General features: G+C 29.6%; 1 protein-coding gene across 1 annotated transcript in view; it reads left to right on the forward strand.

Moving 5' to 3' along the window:
* The first annotated feature begins 1,353 nt into the window (after positions 1-1,353).
* The window catches only part of LOC129943454 (chaoptin), a 267,774-nt gene continuing 247,217 nt past the window's right edge, over positions 1,354-21,910 (forward strand). Inside the window, exon 1 of the mRNA XM_056052921.1 lies at positions 1,354-3,402. Coding sequence (XP_055908896.1) covers positions 3,353-3,402 — 50 coding nt within the window. The 5' untranslated portion in view covers positions 1,354-3,352. The remainder of the gene's footprint in view (positions 3,403-21,910) is intronic.

Genomic DNA, 21,910 nt, shown 5'->3' on the forward strand with positions numbered 1-21,910 from the left:
AAGAAATACCATGTTTCAGGCAACATAAGTTGCAGGAGTTATAACAATGTTAAAGCTTGTTCTAACCCTTCGTTTTGCAAGTGAAAAATGTTCAATACTTTTTAATTTGTTTAATTAAAATGTTTCATATTTCTGGAGCCGCTTATGGCTGGATTTATTCATTGGTTTTCATACATTGAGGTTAGAAGTTTAAATAATATTTAAGTTGAAATTTGTTTTGGTCTGCTTAATTCATCGATTTGCGTCATTTGTGACGAGATTTGCTTCGAGGTAGATTGTATACAGTTTATGATTGTATATAGCGTTTTTGGAATGGAATTGTCCTTCCTCACATAAGGTGCTTACAATTCTGCGTTAGACTTTCTTCTCGATTGCCCCTGAGATACCGGAGTGCCTTTCGCTAAGCATCCAGGCTTTGAATCCATAGATGAATACCGACAGAATCATAGTCCTGTACAGTTGAAGTTATGGTAAGGTTCCTAAATTTAAAAATCTTTGACAGACTTTAAAAGCCGAATTTTTCCTTTTATATAGCTATCGGCTGCTATTTCTGTCTTGACCTGTTGGCAATGGTACATCTTGTTTGTGCTATAGAATCAAGGATTGCGCTTTCTCCTGGATAAGGAGGCAGGCCAAATCTCCTTTTAGAATGTAGATGTTGATTGGTCTGGATAGCAATCTGGCTATATTAATTTGGCTTGCTATGTTGGTATGTAAGTCGAGACAAATTGTTTAAGATTTCGAATTTTCTAATGGCTTTGTAAGGTTCTACCCTGTTTATGCAATTGTAGGCATAATAAATAATATTAATTTCTAGACAATTTTCCATAAATCTGATCGATTGTTGACTTGACTAGGATAAAGCTACTCTGATATTGTCCAATGATAATGTCTTAACTTATGAGGTTTCCCATTCTTCTAAGATAGAGGAACGTATCTTATAGTCGGTACTCAACAATGTGACACCTCCATAGTTACTAAAGGTTGTGACACTTACTTCTTAGCATTTCTTCATGCTCTATGCTTGCGCTATAATTTCATCAATTCCTCTATTCAAGGTTGTCAGCTCTACTGACATGCCAAGGGCTCACAGAGTCTTGATTTGTTTGAGCTTTTTTACGGGCTTTTTGACCACTTTTATTATTGTAGGTGGTATATATATAGACAAGTAATTAACACCCCAGTCAAACTTATATAGGATCGATGTAACTTGTATCGTCTCCAGGAGAATGCATTTAAAAACCAACAGATGTTTTCCTTAAATCGTACCAACATAAATCAGAATCCACAAAGATACATTCCACAAACCTTAAAATTTTATGCCAATAAACACAATTCTCTTAAATCCAGCACCACTGTTCCTGCGCAAACACAAAAACATTTTCTTCTCTTAAAATCATAATTCCCAACATTTTCCGGAGTAAAAAACTTTCCTATAATAAAGTCGTAGAACCATGCTATAAAAATTTTAGGACTAGGACAAATTTTCGGACTTGAAGGTAGGCTTATTCTCAATGAAAAACAAGCACTTCTCGCTCTCCACTCTCTCTCTGCAATTTTCTCTGGGAGAAAATTGGTTTTCTCTCAAAACTCCATTTAACTTACATTTGTTGTATAAAATGCGACAAAATATTACGAAAAAATTCAGTACTATAACGGTTTTCGTCGTCGATGAAACAAATAATTATCCTTCCAACCGGTGTTTTTTGAGAATCGTTTCATATAAATCACAGCCTTGACAAATTATTAAAAAAAAAAAGAAAAAAAGATCCAAACCCAAAACAACTGAGAATTTTGAATGTGAGAGTAGTTGTAGCTCTTTCGAATCAAATTCATTCAGTCATGATAAGCGGTTACGTTTTGAATGAGTGCAAATTGTGAAACTACTTTTATCCTTGATTGTATCTTAAGGATTTAGCCTCTAGATTGATTGTGTTGGGGGAACAAGAAAATAAAATTTAAATTAAATAACCACCCTCAAATGTTTGTTGCCACAAAATAAAAAAAGGAAAAACTCAAATAAATCAAAGTCCTGGGAACAAATCAAAAATTCTCAAGGATCAGCTAAAAATCAACTCAACCAGGAATATACACTCGTAGTCGTACACACACCTCCAACTTCTTCATTTTCCTCTTTTTTCCCAATAGCCTTACCGTACTTATTTATTTATGCGGCAATAATTTTTTCTCCTCGCCTTTATTTCATCCGTGGTACTTTTTTCTTCGTCTTCCATTTTCGTGTTTGTCGTGGTCGTTCGTCGGTTTTATATTCGTTGATTTTTTTCTTCTTCTTCTCGTGACGAGAGACGACGTCGGTGGATGGCGGTGGAAATATTTCCAAGTTATTCGTCCTCTTCATCAAAAGCAAAACCAAAACCAAACCGACCCCCAAACTACCCCAACAAATAAAATTTATACCTACCAACCGACTTACTTACAAAAAATAAAAAAAAAAATATTAAGGTAAAATGAAACCAAAGGGAAAGTTCCTTCCGAACGTTGTTTGAATAATTAATTATAATCAGCTTTTGGATTATTGTTTACATTTAACTATAACAAGTGCGAGTCCTGCAGAAAGAAAGAGGGAAAATTTAATCCCGCTCAAAGGGACAGGGAACGTTGACGACTGTGTATATCGTCAGCCAAAAAGAATTAAAACAAAAAACCACATAACTACCCCACTGCATAGTCGAACTTACAAGAATATTATTTTACTTAACGCACCGTGATTTATGACTGAAAGGATTCACGGGAGCGAGCCTGCAATGACGTTAATTATTGAGAAGCCACAATCAATAATATCCTTGTCAAATGTATTGATATGTTCGTTAATTGCAATGAAATATGTGAAAAGTAAAAAGAACGCAGATTTTAAATGAAAAATAATCAGAAATAAAAAGGAAGGATTGGTAAATTGTTGTGCATATTTAAAATCTGCTTTCAAAAGAAAAGAAGTGTTCATGTGTGTGAAAGTCCTTTAAACAGGATAATACTTAGTGAAGTGAAGTGTATTTTGCAAAAAAGGGAAGGAAATAAGATTTAAGTGAATGAATGAAAGAATACATACAAAAAAGAAGATTATAAGGAAGATACAAAATTAAATAAGAAGAAATAAAATTCATAAAGAATAATTGTGTGAGTTGAGAAAAATAAAATAATAAACGGAATTAAAGAAAACGAGGAAAAAGAAAAACTCCTTCAAAAAAAAAAATCAAATTAAAAGAAAAGGGATAAAAGTACTTTGAACTCGTCTTCGTCTTTGTCGTTGGCATCAAAGTCTTATACCGTTGTAATACATTTGAAAAAAAAGTAATAACAAATTAAGGATTGGTAACAACTTGGATTAACCCAAATGAAAATCTTTAACATCATGGAGGTGTTTCTTGTTGCTAATCATTTGATGTAAGTGACGTGATATATTTTGTTTGTATTAATTTTGTCTAAAAATTAAATTAAATGAAATTTCTGGTTAAGGAAGTTAATAGAGGAAATATTTTCCTACTTAAAATATCAAAGTTAAGGAATAATTGGGGTTATCATTTTTAATTATTTAATTAAATCTTATATAATGTAAAATATATTTTTGAGAAGAATAAAGGATTTGAAGGGGTTTTTTATTGCTTCAGAGAGGTGGGGCTACTGAGGACTCATATTGGAAGTAATTGAGTTACTTAGGTTACATAAGCTTTTGATCTGTAATTGTAATTAAAAATCTTCGACTCAAGAATTTTAGGGATGATTTTTTCTTTTTTATTTCGAGAAGGAGTAAGTGGTATTTTCTGTGAAAGAAAATTGAACGTGATGAAAGTCTTGTTTTTTCATATCAAAGGTTTTGAAAAAAAAAATAGTTGTCCTGGTCTTTTGCACTTTTTATAAAAAAGTGTGAAGACGTTAAATAAAGAAGATTGCTTTTAAAATTTCAATAATGAAGCACATCCTCATTTGATCTGCACTAAGTTTAAATTCAAAATTAGTCTTACATATTTCATTTTGCAAAAAGATTTGGATTTGAAACTATTTTTCGAGAAAAATGCTTTTAAGTTGAATTGATCCTACCAAAACAAAAACCAAACTACGTTTTAGTAGACATTTTTAACTTTTTTAGAATTTTTTTTTCAGGTTAGATATAGTTTTAAAGTCCCTGTACAGATAGAAGTCTTAGAGGGTAGTTTCATATTGGAATCCATGTAGATGAAGTAGAACTTAATTTTAAATGAATCTCAAGTATGGAAAACTATTCTTTGACAGCATGTATACTTTTTCGATTACGCAAGCTTAGTTTTTAAATCAATTGAAAAAATTAATTTGTGGAAAGGTTGATCTAAAAGCTTCATAACATATGGTATATAAGGAAGATTTGTATAAGAACTTCTTCCAGCCCAAAGTGAGCTGTGGATTGTTAAATTCGTAAAAATCAGGCCTAGCAGGAATTCCGTCGTAAATGGAAACTTTTACGATCCCCGAAATACTGTATCATGAAATTTGTTTGTTATTCAAAATTATATGAAATTTTCCACTACGAACGTTTTAGGTAATAGTTTCTAGCGGGATTCGTAGAAGTTTCCGATTACAATCGAATTCATGAAAGTAATGATTAGTTTGTTGTAATGAATTTGTTATGTCTTTTAATAATTCAACACTTTAAATAATAAATCAAAAGATATTATTACCTGGAAGTGTTATTTTTTGGTTCACAAGTAAATCTGGAAGAAAAAAATAGTGGATTAAATTAGTAAAGAAAAATTTAAACAAAAAATGCGTATACGCCTAAGTGTACCACTTTGGATTACCAACATAGATACATACATAAAATAGCATTGCTTTTTATATGAATTTATGGGAATTTATTTAAAAGTTTATTTCACTTTGAATATAACAATATACAAACGTTACTTATTCAGTACAGAGTTTTTGTTTCTAATTTGACACAAAACCATTATTCGTACTTCCCACTTCTTATGACATTGCCCAGCACAGAAACAGGAATTCAATTTTTTAACTGGTAGACATTTCAGGAAAAAGACTAAAAGGTTTTATGAAAGGCTCTAAATGGTTTTTGCGAGGCAAACCATTGACATCTAAGGTTAAGATTTTATTTTTAGGCAAGTTTATTCGGGGTAACAAAATGGGTTAACTTTGATCAAAGTGTTTCAAGGTCATTAGTAGCCAGCTTATTTACCTAACCTAACTTACGGTTTATTGCAGTTTGTGTTCTTTCTACTTACAGCAGAACTGTTATTTGCAATATGACAAAAATATTCTTTTATATGTTTAATATCCGATATAGCGAGTTGGACTAATCTGAAGGATGTTTTGACGAAATATCTGATTACGTATTTAATTCTTTTATCCAACACTGCCTCTGGTAAGGAACTGACCAATCTCTTATTTAAAATGCATTGAAATCGTTCAGATTTGAAACAGCAACATTTGAATATTTACGATATTGGTTAAGTCTTGGTTCGGAAGTTAATTTCGGATTTTATTTACTTGATGGCTTCACTGTATATTTAAAAGCGCATAAAAAAGCTCATTGGTTTCAAAATAAGTTCATAAAATATCTTACTGGTCTTACATCCAATTTCTTGACGAAGTTTTTAAATAAAATAAAAACTCGATCTCGTTATTCTAAGTATATCTATGAACTTCATTTTAAAAATTACAAGTTGAGCATTTCATCACATCTAATCTCATTTGTAGAACTCGAGTACTCGACTTAGAATCCTTTTTGAGTTCTAGGAATTTTAGATTTAGGTCGAATAGAACTGAGTAATAGCTTGTAGCTATTTATATGGCGATTCGTATATAGTTCTGACTCAAAATTCTGACATTTTACCAACAACATTTAAAAAAAAATTGTCAGCTTTCATTGGAGCGGTACTTATTTTAGGATTTAGTTCTGATATTTTCACCATTTTTTTTCTAAATTAAAGTTGAGTTTTATTGGACATACATCATTTAAGGTTTGAATTGTTTTAAATGGATACATTTGCAGTAAATTTTTGTTACATAGAACATCCTACTTACGATAAAAAAATTAATTTTGAGTAGTGAAATCTTTACGCATGTAAATCATGCAAAATTAAGGACATATTGAAAAGTTTCAAGAAGTTGTGAGTTTAGATGAAAAATGTTAGCAACAGTTTAGTATTATTTAATGTCATAATAGGGTGCTTTTGTTTTCTATAAACAGATTTATCTAGACTTTTATTTGGTAATGTTGTCCATATGAATATTGATTGTTTTATATTGGATATTATTTTACGAAATTTTTTAAATAGCTCTAACATAGTATGTCTATTATTGCAGACTCAATAGCTTTGGTCATTATAAGCGCTTAGACGAATAATGTCCTCAGAAAAACTTAAATACAGTTCACGAAACATAAATAGTTCAATGAGTATAAATGATAATGTAAATTTTACACTTTATGAACCTATCAGTGTACACAACACTTTAAAACATACAGCTGCTAATTATGACTTTTTTGCAAAAAGCTGTTCAATCCAAAACCGGAATGGATCAAAAATTGGACCTTTGGAAGAAGCAAAAATATTGCTAAAGTGAGTTCTAATATGTAAGACCTCTAAATTAGAGAGTCTAATAAATCAAAAACTCTCAAACTTCATTCTAAATCAGCGTTCTTACACTAGAGAGCTTGATGAAAAAATGAGTATAAACCCAATCGAGTTCGTATTTATCAGTAAACGTAGTGAGACTAGACCTTTTGCAAGAAATTGAAGTTTATTGTTTCTAGGCCATAGTCTTTATCTTAATTCTTACACATTTTGCTTTACTAGTTCTACTGGAATAAAGAAAAAAAGCGGTTTCATAGTATTGGAAGGTATTTAAGGCTGTACTAACTTCGATTCGATTTTTCATAATCTTGAATTTAAAGGTAAAGAACTTAAATCCATTAAATAAAACGTTACTTAATGAAAGCAAAATTACTCCAATTCTTATGTACACTTTTTGCTACAAACCAAAAACAAACCAAGGTATATATTAAAGTGTTTTAAGCTTCTTTGAACTTTCAAGTCGAAAGACTTCATTCAAAGGACTCAATGATTTTTAAACTGACTTTCATTTAAAATTGATTTATTAAATGACCTTAATAACTTTAGAAAGTCAAACACACTATAGTCTTATTGACTTTGGGTCAATTAACTTCAAGTCATGACTTTTACAAATTTATTAACTTTTATGTTAAAAGTCAAAGTTATTATAGAAATCAAAAGTTAGAAAAAAAAAGTCAAAGTCATTACTTTAAGAGACTTACATTTTTGTTAATATTAGTAATAACACATACCAAGAGACTGCTTTTAGCATAGTAAGAATAAGAACAATTATATAAATGATATTTTGTCAGAATAATTGACCTTGCTTTATAAATACACGATATTTTTAAACTTGCTTTGAAGCCTTTGTTTTCCATGTAAATGTGTTGTTGGATGAATTAAATAATTAACTCGGAGTTTTCTGAAGAAAATAAAATTATTTTAAGAATAAACTGAAATTAACAAATGAAGGTCGAATATCCCTTTGCATTCTGCCTCCCATACAAACAAAAGCGAAATTTCATTGGTTATAAATGACTGACGAAGGACGATAACATTTAGGAACTTAATTCGTAGACATTATCAAAGGTCAAGAGACCTATTTCTAAAATTTCAATTGAATTTGCTTAGCAAATTAGTTATACAAAAAATGCATTAAATTGAATTCGTAATAAAGACTGGAATCGAATGTAATCCCAAATTAATAAGCATGCCCAACAAATGTGGAAACGTTTAAAGGTTTTTAAGAAACAAAATAATAGAATCTCATACCTTGAATGTAATGGCCAAATTCTTCATACGAGAATAAAGAGAAGGTTACTGAATTTGCTTAATGTTTTCTGTCTAGTCACTCAATTACAGATGGCTTTATCGACTTTCAAACCAAACAAATAATACAAAACATACCAAAAAATGCTGTTCAATATTTAACACCCCTATTTGAAAGTTGTCTTGGACACGGATATTTTCCAAGAATTTGGAAGTTTGATGAAATAATTCCCATAGCTTAACCTACATAATCATTGACACAGGCATCTAGTTATCGCCCAATAAGTTTACTCAGCTTATTAGGTAAACTTTTTGAAAAAATGTTCCTTTCCAAGATGAATGAATATGTAGAATCAAACAGTCTTGTTCCAATTGAACAGTTTGATTTAAGGAGGGAAGACTCTACGGTTCACCAAATAATAAGAATCACAAGTGTAGTAAAAGAATCGCTTTCAAATAAAAAATCCTTAGGTATGGTTTCGTTTGACATTCAAAAGACTTTTAACAGTATTTTGCACAACTATTTACTCAAAATTTTCCTACTTGCATTCTTTAAATTATTCAAAGCTTTCTTACAGATAGGGTTTCTTATGTTAAAATTTTGTCTGATTCATCACCTCTCCATAAAAGCAGGGGTTTCACAAGGTTCAATCCTATCGCTTTTTTTATATACCTTAAATATTGCTGATTTTCAAGACATTTACGCTGTGAAAATGCCTTCTTTGCTGATGATTCAGCTATATTCTGTGGTTCACACGGCTGTCAAAGTATATTAATGAATCTACAAAATGCTTTATTTAATATCGAAAAGTTTTTTCACAAGTGGAAAATCAAAATAAACCCATCGAAACCTTGAGCAATATTTTTCTTACGAAAAAGAAAAGCCTCAAATATATCTCAATATAATTTGTCAATCTGCAACACTCCAATTGATTGGACACTAACAATTAAATACCTTGGTATCACTCTCTATAAGACGCTAACATTTTTAAATACAAAAAAATAAATGTTTTAATAAAAATTCTACTTCCACTTTTAAATACATATTCGTATTTGAGCAAAGATAATAAGATTCTTCTTTATAAAGTCCTTGCTCCTTGCTGGTATAAATGTGCTGAATGTCACCCGAAAAACTACCACTTTCATAATAATTTTCTATACTATAAATCTTTAGTTGCTAAGAATAATTGTATTCTAATCCCTATATGTTGTAAATATTTTACCATGCAATACAATTTCATTAAAGAAGAAATAAATTTGATAATGAGCAGACTTTTCCTAACTCTTTTTTGAAAACATAATTTTGAGGAAGAGAGTGCTTATTTCCCTGTAACATAAATAATATAATACCATCTTTATATTGAACTTTTCTTACTACCTTTGACTTTGAGTTGGATTTAAATTGCGTATTTAATACTTTAAAGTCCCTGTACAGATAGAAGTCTTAGAGGGTAGTTTCATATTGGAATCCATGTAGATGAAGTAGAACTTAATTTTAAATGAATCTCAAGTATGGAAAACTATTCTTTGACAGCATGTATACTTTTTCGATTACGCAAGCTTAGTTTTTAAATCAATTGAAAAAATTAATTTGTGGAAAGGTTGATCTAAAAGCTTCATAACATATGGTATATAAGGAAGATTTGTATAAGAACTTCTTCCAGCCCAAAGTGAGCTGTGGATTGTTAAATTCGTAAAAATCAGGCCTAGCAGGAATTCCGTCGTAAATGGAAACTTTTACGATCCCCGAAATACTGTATCATGAAATTTGTTTGTTATTCAAAATTATATGAAATTTTCCACTACGAACGTTTTAGGTAATAGTTTCTAGCGGGATTCGTAGAAGTTTCCGATTACAATCGAATTCATGAAAGTAATGATTAGTTTGTTGTAATGAATTTGTTATGTCTTTTAATAATTCAACACTTTAAATAATAAATCAAAAGATATTATTACCTGGAAGTGTTATTTTTTGGTTCACAAGTAAATCTGGAAGAAAAAAATAGTGGATTAAATTAGTAAAGAAAAATTTAAACAAAAAATGCGTATACGCCTAAGTGTACCACTTTGGATTACCAACATAGATACATACATAAAATAGCATTGCTTTTTATATGAATTTATGGGAATTTATTTAAAAGTTTATTTCACTTTGAATATAACAATATACAAACGTTACTTATTCAGTACAGAGTTTTTGTTTCTAATTTGACACAAAACCATTATTCGTACTTCCCACTTCTTATGACATTGCCCAGCACAGAAACAGGAATTCAATTTTTTAACTGGTAGACATTTCAGGAAAAAGACTAAAAGGTTTTATGAAAGGCTCTAAATGGTTTTTGCGAGGCAAACCATTGACATCTAAGGTTAAGATTTTATTTTTAGGCAAGTTTATTCGGGGTAACAAAATGGGTTAACTTTGATCAAAGTGTTTCAAGGTCATTAGTAGCCAGCTTATTTACCTAACCTAACTTACGGTTTATTGCAGTTTGTGTTCTTTCTACTTACAGCAGAACTGTTATTTGCAATATGACAAAAATATTCTTTTATATGTTTAATATCCGATATAGCGAGTTGGACTAATCTGAAGGATGTTTTGACGAAATATCTGATTACGTATTTAATTCTTTTATCCAACACTGCCTCTGGTAAGGAACTGACCAATCTCTTATTTAAAATGCATTGAAATCGTTCAGATTTGAAACAGCAACATTTGAATATTTACGATATTGGTTAAGTCTTGGTTCGGAAGTTAATTTCGGATTTTATTTACTTGATGGCTTCACTGTATATTTAAAAGCGCATAAAAAAGCTCATTGGTTTCAAAATAAGTTCATAAAATATCTTACTGGTCTTACATCCAATTTCTTGACGAAGTTTTTAAATAAAATAAAAACTCGATCTCGTTATTCTAAGTATATCTATGAACTTCATTTTAAAAATTACAAGTTGAGCATTTCATCACATCTAATCTCATTTGTAGAACTCGAGTACTCGACTTAGAATCCTTTTTGAGTTCTAGGAATTTTAGATTTAGGTCGAATAGAACTGAGTAATAGCTTGTAGCTATTTATATGGCGATTCGTATATAGTTCTGACTCAAAATTCTGACATTTTACCAACAACATTTAAAAAAAAATTGTCAGCTTTCATTGGAGCGGTACTTATTTTAGGATTTAGTTCTGATATTTTCACCATTTTTTTTCTAAATTAAAGTTGAGTTTTATTGGACATACATCATTTAAGGTTTGAATTGTTTTAAATGGATACATTTGCAGTAAATTTTTGTTACATAGAACATCCTACTTACGATAAAAAAATTAATTTTGAGTAGTGAAATCTTTACGCATGTAAATCATGCAAAATTAAGGACATATTGAAAAGTTTCAAGAAGTTGTGAGTTTAGATGAAAAATGTTAGCAACAGTTTAGTATTATTTAATGTCATAATAGGGTGCTTTTGTTTTCTATAAACAGATTTATCTAGACTTTTATTTGGTAATGTTGTCCATATGAATATTGATTGTTTTATATTGGATATTATTTTACGAAATTTTTTAAATAGCTCTAACATAGTATGTCTATTATTGCAGACTCAATAGCTTTGGTCATTATAAGCGCTTAGACGAATAATGTCCTCAGAAAAACTTAAATACAGTTCACGAAACATAAATAGTTCAATGAGTATAAATGATAATGTAAATTTTACACTTTATGAACCTATCAGTGTACACAACACTTTAAAACATACAGCTGCTAATTATGACTTTTTTGCAAAAAGCTGTTCAATCCAAAACCGGAATGGATCAAAAATTGGACCTTTGGAAGAAGCAAAAATATTGCTAAAGTGAGTTCTAATATGTAAGACCTCTAAATTAGAGAGTCTAATAAATCAAAAACTCTCAAACTTCATTCTAAATCAGCGTTCTTACACTAGAGAGCTTGATGAAAAAATGAGTATAAACCCAATCGAGTTCGTATTTATCAGTAAACGTAGTGAGACTAGACCTTTTGCAAGAAATTGAAGTTTATTGTTTCTAGGCCATAGTCTTTATCTTAATTCTTACACATTTTGCTTTACTAGTTCTACTGGAATAAAGAAAAAAAGCGGTTTCATAGTATTGGAAGGTATTTAAGGCTGTACTAACTTCGATTCGATTTTTCATAATCTTGAATTTAAAGGTAAAGAACTTAAATCCATTAAATAAAACGTTACTTAATGAAAGCAAAATTACTCCAATTCTTATGTACACTTTTTGCTACAAACCAAAAACAAACCAAGGTATATATTAAAGTGTTTTAAGCTTCTTTGAACTTTCAAGTCGAAAGACTTCATTCAAAGGACTCAATGATTTTTAAACTGACTTTCATTTAAAATTGATTTATTAAATGACCTTAATAACTTTAGAAAGTCAAACACACTATAGTCTTATTGACTTTGGGTCAATTAACTTCAAGTCATGACTTTTACAAATTTATTAACTTTTATGTTAAAAGTCAAAGTTATTATAGAAATCAAAAGTTAGAAAAAAAAAGTCAAAGTCATTACTTTAAGAGACTTACATTTTTGTTAATATTAGTAATAACACATACCAAGAGACTGCTTTTAGCATAGTAAGAATAAGAACAATTATATAAATGATATTTTGTCAGAATAATTGACCTTGCTTTATAAATACACGATATTTTTAAACTTGCTTTGAAGCCTTTGTTTTCCATGTAAATGTGTTGTTGGATGAATTAAATAATTAACTCGGAGTTTTCTGAAGAAAATAAAATTATTTTAAGAATAAACTGAAATTAACAAATGAAGGTCGAATATCCCTTTGCATTCTGCCTCCCATACAAACAAAAGCGAAATTTCATTGGTTATAAATGACTGACGAAGGACGATAACATTTAGGAACTTAATTCGTAGACATTATCAAAGGTCAAGAGACCTATTTCTAAAATTTCAATTGAATTTGCTTAGCAAATTAGTTATACAAAAAATGCATTAAATTGAATTCGTAATAAAGACTGGAATCGAATGTAATCCCAAATTAATAAGCATGCCCAACAAATGTGGAAACGTTTAAAGGTTTTTAAGAAACAAAATAATAGAATCTCATACCTTGAATGTAATGGCCAAATTCTTCATACGAGAATAAAGAGAAGGTTACTGAATTTGCTTAATGTTTTCTGTCTAGTCACTCAATTACAGATGGCTTTATCGACTTTCAAACCAAACAAATAATACAAAACATACCAAAAAATGCTGTTCAATATTTAACACCCCTATTTGAAAGTTGTCTTGGACACGGATATTTTCCAAGAATTTGGAAGTTTGATGAAATAATTCCCATAGCTTAACCTACATAATCATTGACACAGGCATCTAGTTATCGCCCAATAAGTTTACTCAGCTTATTAGGTAAACTTTTTGAAAAAATGTTCCTTTCCAAGATGAATGAATATGTAGAATCAAACAGTCTTGTTCCAATTGAACAGTTTGATTTAAGGAGGGAAGACTCTACGGTTCACCAAATAATAAGAATCACAAGTGTAGTAAAAGAATCGCTTTCAAATAAAAAATCCTTAGGTATGGTTTCGTTTGACATTCAAAAGACTTTTAACAGTATTTTGCACAACTATTTACTCAAAATTTTCCTACTTGCATTCTTTAAATTATTCAAAGCTTTCTTACAGATAGGGTTTCTTATGTTAAAATTTTGTCTGATTCATCACCTCTCCATAAAAGCAGGGGTTTCACAAGGTTCAATCCTATCGCTTTTTTTATATACCTTAAATATTGCTGATTTTCAAGACATTTACGCTGTGAAAATGCCTTCTTTGCTGATGATTCAGCTATATTCTGTGGTTCACACGGCTGTCAAAGTATATTAATGAATCTACAAAATGCTTTATTTAATATCGAAAAGTTTTTTCACAAGTGGAAAATCAAAATAAACCCATCGAAACCTTGAGCAATATTTTTCTTACGAAAAAGAAAAGCCTCAAATATATCTCAATATAATTTGTCAATCTGCAACACTCCAATTGATTGGACACTAACAATTAAATACCTTGGTATCACTCTCTATAAGACGCTAACATTTTTAAATACAAAAAAATAAATGTTTTAATAAAAATTCTACTTCCACTTTTAAATACATATTCGTATTTGAGCAAAGATAATAAGATTCTTCTTTATAAAGTCCTTGCTCCTTGCTGGTATAAATGTGCTGAATGTCACCCGAAAAACTACCACTTTCATAATAATTTTCTATACTATAAATCTTTAGTTGCTAAGAATAATTGTATTCTAATCCCTATATGTTGTAAATATTTTACCATGCAATACAATTTCATTAAAGAAGAAATAAATTTGATAATGAGCAGACTTTTCCTAACTCTTTTTTGAAAACATAATTTTGAGGAAGAGAGTGCTTATTTCCCTGTAACATAAATAATATAATACCATCTTTATATTGAACTTTTCTTACTACCTTTGACTTTGAGTTGGATTTAAATTGCGTATTTAATACTTTCACTGACTTATTCACTTTTTCATGTACTTCTTTTTTTTTTGAGACTTGGTGAAATGCTTATTTTTAAATTGACTCATAGAAATATTTTACTTCTTTGGTATAGTTTTGAAAATCTTTTATATTAAACTTAAAACCACATATTTAGTTTTGCTCATTCGTCTTTATATCATAATCAAACTTAAAGTAAACGCACTCAGGAATGTAATAGCATCGACTGCCTGAAGTTTCCAATTCCAAAATTTCCAACTAAAGTTAAAAATCTTATTTAAATTTAATTTTTGTTATTCAAATAAATCCACACTCAATTCAAAAACCTTCTTTACCTACTGGTTAAAATATGAAGAATAAAACCAACGTATGGTCTCTTAAAAACAAATTCAATTCCTCCCTTTGTGTTGTTCTTTGAAAAATAAAACAAATAAATTCCATTGAAATAAATCTAAAATAAGAATATATTTTTTTCAAATTTTCCCACGCATAAAATACACCATCACCCTAATCAAAAATTCCTGACACGTGGGTAACTTTTTTTTCGCATCCCCTTTCTAAAGGTGTTAAATTCACCCTCATCCAGAAAATCCCTGATTTACTACCGAATTATTTGTGATACATCGATTTTTGTTTTGTCTTGTATAAAAAAAAACAAAAAAAACAAAAAAAAAAAACATTTTTTAAGATAAACATAAATATATAATTTATATTTCCTTAAAAATGAATTTGAAGAACATAAATTTAATGGATAGGAAATTCACTAGATTAGAAAATTACTGCTTAAAAAATTGGGTTTTGTTTTGTACTTATTGCTATACCTTCATATACAGGCAAGACCTTGAATTAAAATACCATTTTTTATATGAACATTTTTATTTTGATAGCTTTTTTCCCAACCAAAAAAAAATATATTCCAACGTCCAAACATACAAACAAAAATAACACTTAAATTCCAATTCATCTTAATTGTATTCGTGAAAAAAAGAAAAAATTTTTGTTGTTGTTGTTGTAGGTATAAATTGTAAAGTAAACCTTCGTGATAATATAATCCCTTTTACTCAACCAAAATGAAAAAAAAAACAGCCATCAAAAAACGAAAGAAAGGACGCTTTTGCGTGTGTCTGTGTTTAGTAGCGAAAATTTGGTTAATATTTCAAGGATACTAAGCTTTGACATAAAACAAAAAGAAAAAAAAAACAAGTATTTATATCGTGGCTTGTTTCGACATAAAAATCACCCACAATAATTTTTACCTCTAAAAATGACGAATTAAGAGTTAAGAGCTGTATATGGAATGGGAGGTTAAATTGCTGTTTATTAATCAAGGGGTATATAGGGGCAAGAAGTTTCTTCCTTGTCCCAACAATGACGATAAAATTACTCTAAGAGTTTTTTTTCTTTTTCTAAAATTGGTCAAAATTGTAGCAAAGGAAATGCTAATATTTTTATGTGAATATTGCAATTAAATAATCAGACATCATCAGAACCTAAAACTAAGCAAGCTGAGTAGTAAGTTAGTCACGAAAAGAGGTTGCACTCTTTTAACGCGTTTTATGCGGTTAAATTCGATCAAGATTGAAATAATTATTATGAGCATTTGAATTTATTATCAAAAAGGTTAATCTATAATTTGTAGTGAGTGTGAGGCTATTTAAGCCTTAATTTCTAAGTCATTATTCATTGAAAAGGATTTTTCAAGCTTAAATTTAGTTTACTTTTTTGGTGAATTGCAAAAAGACCATTTTAAAGCGTCCGATTTTACAGAAACTTCTAATTTTTTTTATAGAAGTTTCAAAATTACAAATTTTTGTTACGTTTTCGAGCCAACTTTGTTTGAGTAAACATCTAATTGGATCACATATTTTTGTGTCAATAAAGTTAAAAAATCGATTTAAATAATCATAAAAAGACATAAATTTAATTTTCACTTTTAAAATAAATCTAACTCAACATTCTATTCAAATTTGTATCATAAAAAATGGCTTCCCTCTTCTATTACGGAAATGTAGTACGTAACAATGTCGTCTCCCTTTACGTTATTTTTCCGTTTTACACAATTTCCATTTATTACATATTATGTGGCTTCATTAAATCTATCAGGAAAATGATAAAGAAAATAAAACCACAAAAACCTTGGAATTCAAAACGAGGAGACACAATAATTTTCTCCCAAAATAAAATTGAAAAAAAAATTAAATGATCATTACCATTATTTCCGGATTTCCGGAATATGGTGTATAACACAAGAAAAGCAAGTAACTGTATTTCGCTGAATAAAAATAAATCAGTATATTGAACACAGACACGTTAAACGACGAGACACGCGAAGAAAAAAGCACTGTTACAAAAGAACCAGAGATTATTGTCATTTTTCAAATTAAACTTTTTTGAAATTTTTCCAATTAGATAGATACGCACGTATTCACATTTTATTAAATTACCTACACACATACACATACCAAACCGCAGGTTATACTTAAACAATCTATGTATGAAGATAGAAGACCGAAAATGAGATAATTTTATTTTTAAAAATAATTTTAATTTGTTTGTTTTATTTAAAATGAATTTAATTATGTAAATCAAATTTTCAAGTTGTGTTGGAGTTAACAAAAATAGAAAATAAATATAAGTAAAACATATGCATGGAAAGTAGCGATATTATAAACTTTTTAAAATATTTATTATTTCAGCAGAATTTCTTTTAATTTGAAAAATTCAGAGAATTTCCATAATTCTTTTAAATCAAATTCAATTTAATTTCAAATTAAAAACAAAATAAAAACGTAGTTAAAACACCTTCCACCATTGATTCTTGAATTTATTTCCATAGATAAGTCATTAAACAAAATGTATATAATATTTTTAAGAATATTTTTTAGTCTTGAACACGCTGTATATACAGTTAATTGACTGAACTTATAAATTTTTGAATTCACATTGAAAGTTATTGTAGATTATTGATTAATTTCAAATTTATGAATAAAGTTTTTGAGCCACTTTGAGGTTTTTTTTTGATTTTTTAAGGCTAAAAATAAGTGTAGTCTCCTTTAAAATGTTTTGATCAAAAATCGAAAATTTGAATGTTCTGAAAAATAAACCGATAGATTTTTTTTAAATTCTCTCTAAAAATATTATTTCAGAAAAAATGAAAAGGGCTTGTTTATAAAAACAATATGCTTAGCAACAATATTTAGCATATAATAAATAATTTTGACAATATCTGTTTTTGTTCCCAATATTTTTAGTTGAAAACAGTTTTTACCAATTTAAGCAGCAGTTTTTGATTTCTTTATTGCTTATACAAAAATAACATGAATAACAAAATTTGTGTTATCTATTCTCGAGATATTGGAATCGACCATAATTTTTTAAGAACTAGTAATGGTAGTATTTTTTGTAGATATATATTTTTTATAAAAGCAAACTTTAAGTTTGATTTTTCTAAAATTTTTAGCAAAATGTTAAAATCAATTTGTCCTATAAGAAAATAGTTGAAGGCAATATTCTGCAAATATATTCCTAACGAGAAGATTGTTTTTAATTTAAACTTCTTCCCAAAAACTACTTAATTTTTAGAAATTCGTACTTGAAAGTCGTAAGTGAGTTAATTTAATTTTGGTTTGCTGTTTCTTAAGGCTTATTAATATTCGTTTTAGATTTGGTTTTCATAAAAAGATGATAACCCATGTTCGAGATATCGAATTTTAAAACTCAAAATTGATTTTTTAAAAATAAAAATAAAAAAAAATGACATTTTTTATCATCAAATATTGTTTAAACATTACAAGAGCAGAAAGAAAATTATTGAAATCGCTTGATTAATTCTTGAAAAAAAAACTTACAATTATAATAAAGCTTCTATGGAAGGTACGCTTCTAAAGCTTATTGTATTGCTTTTGTCGCTATTGTCAAAATTATTTATTATATACTAAATATTGTTGCTAACTTTTATTTATTTTTTATAAAAATTCAATTGCCAAAGTTCTTTTTTTGCAAAATATGAAAACATACAAAACACCAAAATACTAATACAAATATAATGAGAACAAAGAAGGATAAATATTGACTCAGAATTTTGTATATCACGCAAAATATTGTTTTTAATATTTGTTCAAAACCTTGGAAGAATTGTGTTTCATCTCAATGAAATAAATTTTAAGATATTTAAAGTTTTTGCATACCAATCGTATATAAATAAAAATAAATAATTTTTTAGAATAGTTACTTTTAGGCCCTAATTTCAACAAATGTCATATTGAAAAAATATAAAGCGTATTTTAGTTAATACATAAAGAGATAGTAAATTATTTCCTAAGATTTAAAAAAAGGTATTTTTACAGGCTTGAGGTCAAAATTCTGTTTTTCAAAATGCATATATGTGGCTGAAAAATAAAAATCATTTTGATGTAAAAAAGAGCGCACTTTTTTTTGAAAACAGAATACTTTTTTAAAGATATTGATAATTTATCATTTGTTCTAATATACTTCCCTTGGACAATATTTATTTATGAACTTATTCTCTTAAAGTTACACACTCTATTAAGACTATTAATTTTCCTATAGCATTATAACAAATTTACTAATTTCTGTTTCAAAACATTTCTATTAATATTAAAATCAATTGCAAAATTATATTCATTAAAATATATAAAAGCTCTTGTGATAGGATTATACTTAGCATAGCTATTACTGTGGTTAGGAACATTTAAAAAATCACAGTCACGAGGGCGCAAGTTTTTAGAAGGCGTAAGAATAAAAATCATAGGTAACAAAACTAGACAATATTAAAACTCAAGACATCAAAATCAAAAAGTATTGAGTTTAATTTTCTACTCTGAGCAAGAGGTTTTATATCAATTAAAGAACACCTTGTCTCATAAGATGGAACATTTGAATAACCAAATATTTTTCGTAAGGCAAACTTTGTGAACCTTTTTTGAACTTTTTCTGTACGAAAAATGCTTGACTCGGTAAAGGGTGTAAATATAAAAATATAATAATAAAATTTGGTCGGGCGAGATTATAATAAAGAGCTTTTAATGAATAGGGGACTTCGAAATCTTTTGAATTTCGAAAAAACAAACCCTTGCATAGAGTTTTCTTTTGAAATCGCATTGTCTATGTGATCTGAGAAATTCATTTTAGAATTGAAGATAACGCCTAGATCCTTGTGGCTATCAACTATCAAGTCTTTGTTAAATGTCGTTTTCAAATTTGTAATTATAATATAATGGACTGTGATTTCTAGAAAATGTCACAACGCTACATTGCTTATTGTTAAAATATAGCCCATTGACATTACACCATTTGATTAAATTATTTAAATCAATTTGAACTTTTTTCGCATCATTAAGTGATTTATTTAACTAAATATTTTTTAATCGTCAGCAAATAGGAGACATTTAAAAAAGGACGATGTAAGGGTTAGTCGTTAATAAAAATGATGAAAAGAAGTGGTCCAAGGTGACAATCTTGAGGAACACCCGAAAAATGTATGAATTCCTTAGATAAGGCATTAGCAATTTTTACCACCTGTTTCCTACCTACTAAATAGATCTTTATCTACATTAGGAGCTGAGAGTGAAATCCATATATCTCTAGTTTTCTTATGAGAATACTATGTTGAACGCGGTAGAAAGCCTTTGAAAAATCAGTGTAAATAGTGTCGACTTAAGAAATCATTTCCATCTGTGATAATCAAAAATTTGAAAATATTGATAAATTTATAGTAGTGGATCTACCTTTTAAGAAACCATGTTAGTAATTTGAAATGATTATACAATTTATTTTTAATTACAGCATCGAAAACCTTAGGAATTAACTGCAGTTCTGAAATTGGTCTGTAATTTTCAATCGAACTTTTTGTACCTGATCTATGAAGGGGAATTATTATAGAGTATTTTCATTCATCTAAGATCTCACTTTTACCTAATGAAAGTGAGGAAGTATATTATATTATATTATTAAATAAAAAGAATTGTTGGAATATTGTCTGGTGAAATAGAAAAACATTTGTCAAGAGATAAAAGTACTTGTAAGACATTTTCTGCAGATAACTGCAAATTACCAAGATATAACCATAGGATCTGAATATATTGTGTTAGCATAGTCTAATTCAAGATTAATATAATAAGATTGAAAAAACGGCGCGAAGTTATTGCAAATTACATTAATAACATCGGACAACAAATTTGTATAAGTCATGCTTGATGGAATCCCATTTGAGTTTCTTTTCGTGTAAATAATAACATATGTATCTATGATAATCCATAAGTCCTTGAACTTATAAAAATAAAAACAAAATAAATGTTATCCCTTTATATTCTTATTTTCTCTGTTAAAAACATCCAGCATTATGAGATACAGTTTTTTTGAAAGTTACTTACTTACTTACTTAAGGTGACGCTACAGTCCGGCGCGGACCTGGGCCTTAACCAACAAGCGTCTCCAGCCAGCTCGGTCCCTAGCTAGCTGTCTCCAGTTTCGCACGCCAAGTTGGTTGAGGTCCTCTCCCACCTGGGTGCGCCACCTGAGTCGCGGTCTTCCTCTACTGCGCCGTCCCTCGGGATTGGATTCGAAGACCTTCCGGGCTGGAGCGTTGATGTCCATCCGCTCTACATGACCTAGCCATCTTAGCCGTTGGACTTTGATTCTGCTAACTAGGTCAGTGTCGCTGTACAGCCCGTACAGTTCGTCGTTATATCTTCTCCTCCATTCTCCATCTATGCGTACGGGACCAAAAATCGCCCGAAGAATTTTTCTCTCGAAGCATCCTAAGACGCTCTCATCTTTCTTTGACAGGGTCCAGGCCAAAGCGCCATAAATGAGAACCGGGATGATGAGTGTCTTATAGATGGTGATTTTACATGCTCGAGAGAGGACTTTACTTCTCAATTGCCTTCTAAGTCCAAAGAAGCAGCGATTTGCGAGAGTTATTCTTCGTTTGATTTCAGCGCTGGTGTCGTTGTCTGCATTAATAGCGGTGCCTAGGTAGACAAAGTCCTTAACTACCTCAAAGTTATAGCTGTCCATGGTGACGTTTTGTCCAAGACGTCGTCGTTCAGTGTCCTTTTTTGATGACAGCATATACTTGGTCTTGCCCTCATTGACCACTAAACCCATCTTCTTCGCTTCCGTCGCAATGCTCAAAAACGCTCCACTGACATCACGTTTTGATCTTCCAATTATGTCAATATCATCTGCGTATCCGAGTAATTGGATGGATCTTTGGAAGATTGTTCCTCTAGTGTTGACGGTTGAGTTTTGCACAATTCTTTCCAGAACGATGTTGAAGAAGTCGCATGACAGTGCATCGCCTTGTCTAAAACCTTTTTTGACATCAAATGCATCGGTAAGATCTTTTCCGACCTTGATAGAGCAGCGTGCATTCTCCATCGTCTTTCTGCACAAACGGATAAGTTTGACAGGGATGCCAAAACTAGACATTGCTCGGTAGAGCTCTTCCCTATAGATGCTGTCATACGCGGCTTTAAAATCGATAAAGAGATGGTGGGTATCGATTTGAATCTCCTGGGTTTTTTCCAAGATCTGCCGTAGT

This window comes from Eupeodes corollae, chromosome 1 (genome assembly GCF_945859685.1).
Source record: "Eupeodes corollae chromosome 1, idEupCoro1.1, whole genome shotgun sequence".
NCBI lineage: Eukaryota > Metazoa > Arthropoda > Insecta > Diptera > Syrphidae > Eupeodes > Eupeodes corollae.